Source organism: Rhincodon typus, unplaced genomic scaffold (genome assembly GCF_021869965.1).
Source record: "Rhincodon typus isolate 14 unplaced genomic scaffold, sRhiTyp1.1 hic_rhity00006514, whole genome shotgun sequence".
NCBI lineage: Eukaryota > Metazoa > Chordata > Chondrichthyes > Orectolobiformes > Rhincodontidae > Rhincodon > Rhincodon typus.
The window spans coordinates 31-9,913 of NW_025972152.1; the positions used below are offsets into that span (position 1 = coordinate 31).

Below are 9,883 nucleotides of genomic sequence, written 5' to 3' on the forward strand. Positions count from 1 at the left end.
GTCAGCCTTCCTGCTCCTCTGATGCTGCTTGGCCTGCTGTGTTCATCCAGCTCTACACCTTGTTATCTCAGGATAACAGCATCGATGGGCAATAAAAGGAATTTTTTGATTTGATTTGATTTGATTTATTATTGTCACATGTACCTAGGTACAGTTAAAAGTTTTGTTTTGCATGCAGTACAGGCAGATCATACCATACAAAGAGCATTAGGGTAATAGAACAGAGCGAGAAAACCAATTTTGCGGCTGCAGAGAAAGTGCACAAAGAACGAGATCAACATTAAATTTAAAGTTTGAAAGGTCCATTCAGAAATCTGATAACAACAGGGAACAAGCTGTTCTTGAATCTGCTGATATGTGTGTTTAAGCTTTTATATCTTCTGCCCAACAGAAGAGGTTGGAAGAGATTGTAACTGGGGTGGGAGGGATTTTTGATTATGTTGGCTGCCTTCCCGAGTTAACAAGAAGAATAGATTGAGTATAAAAGGGAGAAAGGCGTTGGAGGCTATCACAGGCTGAGATGAAGTGAGGTGTGAGGAATCTCATGTGGAGCATTGGGACATTGAGGACCAAAGGGCCTGTTTCAATGCTGTAAATTCTGTGAAAAAATTCATACCTTGCCATCTAGGTTGTACTTTGAAACCCCCACCATCTACTCACCCACCATCCACCCCACATTTTTACAGTTGTAACCTGGGCTGACTTTATTTTACATTTGCTTTAGTTTCAACCACTTCGTCTTATTCCTAAAACACAGTTTTTGTTGTTTTGTGCTTGGGTTAACACTTTATTTTCCCTCTTTGGGGAAGTATTAAAAGGCTTTAATCCAGAGGCTTTATGAAGCTGATTATCAACTTGTTGGAACCATGTCACAGATGCTACTTCTGTGGCCAATACATTCTGGAGTGTGACTTGAAGCCAGAGTTTCTGGCTCAGAGATAGGGGTGTGAAATCTAGTGAGCCATGAGGCCTAGTTTCAACACTGTAAAATGTCCCAAGAAACCACGCTAGGCTGTTATAAGGCAAAAGTTTCCATGCAGTATTCAAGCGGGTTTAGTCAGTTGAGGTGGGAATTTATTTAGGACTGGACAATAAATCTTCATCAAAGTTGCAAGAGTATTATTGATGGTAAATCTGTGTAAACTAATTGTAAACACTTGTTTGAACTAAACAGCCACTGTGAAGACTTGAATCACCGTAATCACATTTTCACAGTCATTTCGAAATCTGTGTTGCAAATTATTCCTTCATTTAACCAGTTTGTTTTCTTCAGTGCCTTGTCGTGCTGAATTAGGGAGTTGGCAAGTTAAATATTGACAGCGGTGTAGTGTCAGGAGTGGGCTTGCAGTTTTACTTATCATGGCTCCTTAGCTAATTATTCTCTTAGGTTAAGTTTCTGGCTGTTTGCATCTGCTATGTTGGTTACACTGTGTTTGATTAAAATGTAACCATATCTAATGCTTAGCAAAGGGGAAAATAGCCTGTGTTTTTGTTCTTTCAGTCCAATCTTTTTTGCTTGTTACATTTTCATCATTGTCCATGCATTCCTTGGTTGATAATCATACTCTAAAACGGTCAATTTTGACAATTATTGCAACAGTGGTAGAATTTATTCCACATTAGTTCCCAATAAGTGATGTCTAAATATAAATCTTCTAAGACTTGAGTGTTTTTCACCCTGAAATCACTTTGAATTGTGACCTTGTGGTCACTTATTCCCTGTCCATGTTGCACATGTTTGGCCTTCTATTTATCAGGCTGATCTCCCCCAGCTTCCTGTGATGGACTTGGCAGACACTGTGTTCTGCTGCTGCAGCTTTGCACAGCATTGTAAACTTGCAGCTAATGTAGTCAGGAATTTGTGAAGGATTGTGTCAGATCACTGTACTCCTTATTAGGTTCGCTGGGGATTTCCAAAGTGTTTTTCATCTCTTTAAAGTCTTGCACTGCAGAGTTAAGCCAGGGAGCGATGAGAGATCACTGGCTAGCTGGGTCATGTGGTTCAGCCTTATTTATACATTGTGTGTCAAAGAAAGTGAGTTGGGGAAAGATTCCAGTGTCCATTGAATTGATGGTTAAAATGGAGACTAAAGAAGGTAAGGAGAGAAACTAGATGAGAGCAGGGTGAAAACCTTATTTTAATTGTGCTGCCATTGGTGGCTGAGCCTTCAGTAGCTACACTCTAAGTTCTGGTATTCCCTCCTTTGAGCCTTCAGTAGCTACACTCTAAGTTCTGGTATTCCCTCCTTTCAAACCTCCTACTCCCTCCAATTTTTAAGATAATCTTTCCCAGCTAACTTTTGGTTTTCTGACCTAACGTCCCAGGCTGTGGGCTGCCTTATCTTGTTTGATATTGCTTTGTGAATTGCCATGGGACAGTTTATGGCATTAAAGATAGTATACAAACATAACTCATTGCTGAGAGTGATTCTGGTCTGTTGAAACCAGTGCACTCAAATACATTGCATGGGATGTTTCTAAAAGGAGTTTTTTTTTCCCCCACATTAGATGTAAGCTGTCTGTCGTGCAGCTTTATGTATATGGTAATCTTGTCGTTGCCGGCTCCCTCAAAGAAACTGAAAAGTCTTTACTTTCTATCCTCCCAACTTCATGGTTTGATCCTGCGAATTTGCCTTGAGGAGGTACCGTGGGTGCAAAACCATGATTTCATTCCTCCCTGTCTCTGCAATCTCTCAGGGCCATGAGGCTCATGGATCTCTGCACTGACCCAATTCTCCTCTCTTTTCACTTCTACGCCAAGGGTGACTGTACATTCAGCTGTCTATAGGTCCAACACTCTGGAATTCCTTTCTTAAACCTCTGCCTTGGCACCTCTCCTCCTCAGTTGTCTCTTAAAACCCACCTCCTTGACAAAACTCTTGATCGCCTTCTTGACGCCCGATACAGTCAAATTTTGTTTAGTAGCATTCTTGTGATGTAATGTCTTGCTGCCTTAAAGGTGCAATTTAAACTCAGGACACTGTTGCTGATTTGTCAGCAATTGTTAAACAAAAATTCCACTCTTTTCAGATGTCAGTCAAACAGGTAATTTGGCTATGATCACTTTGTTATGTGAAAATGATAGCTGTATATCCAAAATTACTGCACTTCAGAAGCACTTAATTGGATGGGTTGTGCATTGGAAAGTCCTGAGGGTTGCACAAAATATAAATTCAAGTAACTCTTCCAAATGTCCTTGTTAATAAATCAGTAACCTGGCCATATCCCTCACATCATTACAGTCCAATTCTTGTTGCTAAAAATGTGATAGCGTCATGATTACAAGGACAGTGCACCCTGGATGATCATTTCCAAGCCTGATGAGTCTCCTTTGTTTAAGAATGATCAGAAGTACCAGGTTTAACAACACATCTGACTTTATGCATTCATGTTTCACTTTAGGGTGCCAAGATGCGGGGACGGTTAGGAAGTATGGACAGCTTTGAACGTTGCAACAGCCTTGCATCAGATGCTTCCAGGGTGAGTCCTGGGGTCAGTCCATCTTTTTAGCCTCTCGCCCGCCCACTCAAGCGAAACCTGATTGAGTTCAGCAGTGACACTTTTCAAACGGTAGATTTGTTTTGCTCGAATACTTTCCATGGAGCAGGAAGTCTGCTGGTGAAATCCAGAGGAAGTGCTTGCGATTGCAGTTCCAGCATTCAAGGAGCACTCCAAAATCACTGAAGATAGTGTCATCAGCAAAAGAGAAGTGAAAAGGCTGATCACCAGCATTACTTTAGAAAACTTCAAAACATAGCTTGCTTATCAGCAGCATGCAGCGGTATTTGTAAATCTTCACTGGATTAAGCTCGGCAGGATATGGGAGTTGGCTAGATAGCACAAATTAGCATACAATGGGTATCTGACAGTGCATTGACAGATTTGCAGGAGTTCTGTTCTGCTGTCAGCTTTTTAAAAGTGTGCATGTCATTGCTTTTTGTTTTCTGACTTCTGCCGTGGTTCTGGACACAGGACGCTTCTCCAGGGGAATCCCCTCCCAACTCTCCACCCGTCAGCCCCCGGGCGTCCCCCATCTCCTCACTGGGCCAGCATTTCACAGAGGAAGATCCCGACTCGCCGCAGTTCCGGAGACGGGCTCACACTTTCAGTCACCCGCCATCAAGCAGCAAGCGGAGAATCAGTTTTCCCAATGAGAAGTTGGCCCACAGCCGCTCTCCTATCTTTCGCCAGCAGTCGGAGATTATTCGGAGCAGGTAAAGAATTTGTGGGTTGCGGAGCGGGGAAGGAACATCATTGTCTATAGGTGAAACTGTTTTGAATTCCTTTGAATTGAGTCCCACATGATTTTTTTTACATTATACCTCTCTTTTTGCATTGGGAGCTGTCTTATCTCATAGAGGTGCACAAAGTACAAAAGCAAGATAAAACTTTGTAAAATGCTGGTTCAGCATCGACGGGAGCATTGGGTCCAATTATGAGAAAGATATGCAGGCATTAGAAAGGATATATAACATGTGCAAAAGAAGGCTTCCATTGATAAGGGATGTCAGATGTGTGGATAGATCGGAGATGCTGGTCCTAATCTTGGCAAAGAAAAGTTTGACAGACAATTTGATGCAGGTGTCCAAACTCCTGAGAGAAGATGGCAAATAATGCAATTTTGTAACTTGATTCAACTCAATCCAATGACGTAGACCATTGTGTGGAATTGCTGATCCAAGCACAGTGCTTCGATCTAAAGCCTTGATTAAAGCATGAAGTATCTGCTTTCCCTTTTCACCATTTCTTATGAAATTCTGATTACGTTCTTTATAGTCTGATTTATCATATTGCTTCACATAAGGGAAGCATTTTCCACAAGTCTTTTATGAATGTTGCCCTGAATCGACCTATATTCAAACAGGGACAATGACGAGTTTCAGATTGCCAGCTAGTGTTCCAAATGTTACCTGTTGTGGTGGTTCAGAATGGTTTTTACAGTGACCTACTGACTTCACTGACAAAGTATATGTTTATTGATGGGCAACTTTTTTTTTAATAGAACTCCTGAATTAAACAGAATTGTGATTACAGACTAGTCTTAGAAATTGAATCGCATTTATCAGCTAGCTCCTTCTTGCTGTAAGTATATATATAAATAAATGCAACTTTTGTAAATTAACATCAACCTTCATTTTATTAACTAAACTATGTATTTTGTATTGGAATTGGATCACTAAATAGCAGTTAAAAACAAACAGATGTTTTGAATTTCTTGAGCCAAATTCTTTTAAAATCTATCTTAAGTTTCATTGAATGGTAATGTCTCTGTTAAACAGCCTCCATTGTTTTGCACTTTTATCATCTTTTTATTTCCAATGTGTTACTTGTAACACGGACTGTGGACTCTGATTAAAGGATAGAGATAGTTGAATGGTCATTTTCATAGCTTCTGTCTGGACCACATGCTCAGAGTGATTAGAGTCTTGAGGTGCTAGCTGGTTTGTAGTTTTCACCCTTAAGTTTTCCTTCCTTCTGCCGCTCTGCTAACTTGACTCCTTGCCAAGATGTGAATACCAGGTTTTCCTAGCTGTCCAGTCTTGTTTGTGTTTCATAAGGAGAGGATTAGTGAATAATTCCAAATCCCTTCCTTTCCCAACATGAAAGTCATTGAAATTGTACGTGCTAATCTTTGAATGACCTATTTTGATACTTTTGTTAAATATTTGATTATTTTACTCAGAGACTTGAGACTGGGGAATCTCGTCTTGCATTTTGGCTGTGTTTCCCTACATCCGCGCAATGTTCTTAAACTCGGGTCAAATGCAACTTAGGAGTAAAAGGTTCGAGAACAGATCCCTTCAAAAGAGGAAGGGAAACTAATGGCATGGCACTTCAATAACAGAATTAGCCAAGATCTTATAATAGCAAAGGACAATGCAAAGTGCCAATACATGGAACACAGAATATGTTCCCAGAAAACTTTAATCAATATATCACAACTTTCCTTTAAAAACCGCACAATATTTTAAGTTTATCCAGATAATACTTTTTCTGTTTCTTTCCATCTACAGTTGTATGGCTCTTCATGTTAGCATTATTTTCTGCACAAATCATAATTTACCGACTAATTCATATACCAACACATTTAGCTTGAAAAGCTAAGCATACCGAAATGGACAGTAATAAATACATTATCAAATAAATTGCAGATAAGCAGCATTATATTCAGTGATAACATTTACCTGGTGGAGTGCATTATTGTTGTTTAAAGGGTAGCAGCTGCAAACTGGAAAGGTAGGTTAAAGTATCAGTTGGAGACTTCAAGTCATCATTGAAAGCTTTTACCCAAAATTATATCCTTTGGATATGTTTGCATATCCAAGTTTTTTAAAAAAATGTCTCCTGCAGAACTTTCCTATTTATGGAGAGATCACTTTTCACAAGGCAGACTGTTGCTTCTTACTCCACTGTCTGACCACTGTTTTGTTTTCCTGTGTTTTGTCTTTGTTTTCCCCTTCTGGTTCTGCTCACTCAGCCCCATCAATATTGTGAGAAGCAATTGCAGTAACTCAGAGAGCGAATCCACTTCCAGCAGCCTTCCCTCATCCCTGTCCGTCCCGACTTTCCTGAAGCCCTTTTACACCAACACCAGCAGGCTGGTGCAGCAGTCGGAGAGTGGGACCTCCAAGAGGTGAGAGCGGCCTGCAGCCTGCTTGCGAATCCTGCCCTAATATTGCACCGTGTTGCCTGATCTGTGTGACTAATTGATGTGCCTGTGGTCCTGCCAGATATTTGTCACTGTTTCTTTGATGCTGTATTTGCTGTGGCCTGCAGTGAATAAATAAGTGTGAATCTTTGCAGTAAGTTTACTCTGTGTAATCTGCTTTAGCTTCAATGTGCTCTGCACAAGTGGACAGAAAATGTGACTTAATATTGGTGAAAATGTTTGTATGATTTTAGGGAGAAAATCTCACTGTTCAAGTCCTTTGAAACATCATTTGCAAAGAATTATACAGTGATTTTTGTTGGCCAAAGGTATTAAAGGGTATGGAAATCAAAATAGATGGTCCCAGGGTATAGTTGAACCTTGACTTATAAGTAAATGATAGAATGGGCTCAAGGGACCATATGGCCTACATCTCTGTCCTATTTTGCCCTGTCACAAAATGATTAGCACGATGAAAGCTGTTTGTTCCAGCTTTATTCAATCACCCAGGAGCACAGTGAAGTACATTCGTACAGGATGTATATTTGAAAGTGATGACGTTAGAGAGCTGTAGAGATTGAGCTGGAGAGTGGGACTAGCTGGGTTCCTCTTTCAGGAGCTGGTACAGACATGTGGGGCCAAATGGACTCCTGTACTGTAAAATTCTATGATTCCATGACAGAAACAGGTCTGTTAGCCCATCCAGCTCTGCTGCATTAATGCCCTAATCGAGCCTCCTACCCTCTTTCCTCATGTAACTTTATCAGCATAATCCTCTATTCACTTGTCTGTCATATCTTTGTCTAGCTTCCTCTCAAATGCATCTACATTTTTACTCAGTGGTGGCAAGCTCCACAATCATTCCACTCTTTCTGTGAAGATGTTACCTTTAAGTACGCACTTGGATTTCTTGGTGATTAATGGCCTCCAGTTTTGCAATTTCCCACAAATGGAAATATTGGGTTGCATTTTGGTTGCCAAAGCGGATAACTCGGGTTCAGAAATTTCTCAACTTCCTGGGACCCGGTTCGTAAAACATGCCCTGAAAATTTCCATTTTCAATTTAGGGTGGAGGGCAGGTGCAGGATGAGCCTGTCCATTGATCCAGAAACCAGATTTAGGTAGCGATGGGGTGGTGTGTAGTGAGTTAGTGCCAAGGCAGGCTGGATTACCTCAGATCGCCTAGTTGTTTCAGAAGTTGCTAGGCTGGCTAAATCTCAAACCTCACCCCCACCAGACCTTCATGACCTCTGTGCCAATTGATGTTTCCCATTTTTCCATATACCCCCTGTGCCACCCTCAGTATCCACCTTATGCAGTCTTCAAAAACCACGAGGAGATGACTAAAAAAAATCTGCTAACAATCTAATACATAGTTAGTAGTGAAAAATAATTCCCTTTCATAAAATCTATTTAAGACTCTTAAATTTCCTTGAGCATTTTTAAAATGAAGATAATTAAGCTTCTATTCAGTAGCCTCATCAGAGGCATATAACTCTTTAATAGCCTCTTTAAATCTCGGCTGAAATTCAAATGTGGTACAGATGCAGTCATGCTCTTCTGCGGATTGCATTTTTCTCATCAGACATTAGACCAAGGACCTGTTTCCCCTCGCAGCCCAATGAAAAGGATGTCTTGGTCTATTTGAAGAAGGGGAGTTATGTTGGCAATATTTATCCCTCAGTTGACATTGCAGAGAATGTCCAGTTGTTATCATACTCGTGTTTTGGGGAAGCTTGCTATCATCATATTGGCTGCTACATCCAACATTATAACATTATTTCAAAGTACGCATTAGCTGCAAAATGCTTCGAATTCCCTGATACATAAAACAATATTTGTATGATTGTATATGTGTATATAAAAGGCAATGTATAAATCAACACTTTATTTTTCCAGAGAAATTTTTTTTGGTAAATACAAGAAAAATGATATGTGGGATGTCTGCTCACTGTGAATTCTGATATTGACCAGTGGGTTACACCTAATGTAAATGAACTGCTTGTGAGTTGTTCATGATGTGTAGTGGTTGTAGCCACTGAAGACTGAGCTTTGGTAGAATACATTATTTGGCTGCCTCTCAGTATTGCTACAGGACTTGTATAAAAGATGCTTATTGAATGAAGAAGTAGCATTTGAGTTTGAAAATTAAAAATTGGTTATGCCATTTGAAGTGGTAGTGAATTAAATCCAAACATCCCCCAGTCTGGAGGGACGATCGTACCCTTGGGCATTTCTGAAAGGTCAGGTAACGATGGACATTTCTGGAGATTATGGAGAAAATTCTCAGCGGGGACGATGACCACTAATGGAGAAAAATAACTGATGTAAAAGTCATAAATTACTGGAAAAGTTCAGCAGGTCTGGCAGCATCTGTAGAGAGAAATCAGAGTTAACATTTCAGGTCGAGTGACCTTTCCTCAGAACTGGGAAGCTGAAACGTTAACTCTGATTTCTCTCCACAGATACTGCCAGATCTGCTGAGCTTTTCTAGCAATTTCTGTTTTTGTTTCTGATTTATAGCATCCATAGTTTTTTTCAGTCTTAAAGTAAAAGCCTTCTTGATTTTTAAAAATACTGTATATATAATGCTAAGTATGAAAAGTATGTGAAGATTTTAAACATAGACTACTAAGTATGGCAAAATGTAACTTCAGATATTTTTGCTTAGACTACTAAATTTAATTGTCCCATGACTTGCTGATTGTGTGTGGAAGGTGAGCTTGGGCTTTCTGAGTTGGCTTTGAATTCTCAAATACCTTTGTCCGTCCTTGCATTGACAACCATGGTCACAGTTGTTGCTTGCACAGATTTCCAAATTTTGTACTAAAACCGTTGGGTTATTTCTTGATGGTGATGATATAATGCGTGCAGGCAGAGCAAATTTAGGTAGAGTCCTCAGATCTGACGATAGCAACAGGGCTTTTGGATGGAACAAACTGGGGTTTGTCTTCTGGCAGACCTTCCAAATGCACTGTTGCCTGAGGTAGGCTGTCCAACATTTGCTATGGGATCCATACTGCCCATCATTCAAAACTGACCTGACAAGTTATATTTCTGGGAAGTTGAATGCTTGCTTATTTTGGAGAATACTAGAAAAGACTACCACGATAAAATGTTTCAGAGATAGTAGGAACTGCAGATGCTGGAGAATCTGAGATAACAAGGTGTAGAGCTGGATGAACACAGCAGGCCAAGTAGCATCAGAGGAGCAGGAAGGCTGACGTTTCGGGC

At 40.3% G+C, this 9,883-nt stretch overlaps 1 protein-coding gene across 1 annotated transcript; it reads left to right on the plus strand.

Moving 5' to 3' along the window:
* Positions 1–2,000: 2,000 nt before the first annotated feature.
* LOC125482160 (TBC1 domain family member 4-like) lies at positions 2,001–4,214 on the plus strand (the record flags this gene model as incomplete). The annotated part of the gene is made up of 3 exons (XM_048594157.1): positions 2,001–2,096; positions 3,403–3,480; positions 3,973–4,214. Coding segments are annotated over exons 2-3 (311 nt in total), but the record flags the coding sequence as incomplete, so codon positions are not given.
* Positions 4,215–9,883: the final 5,669 nt, after the last annotated feature.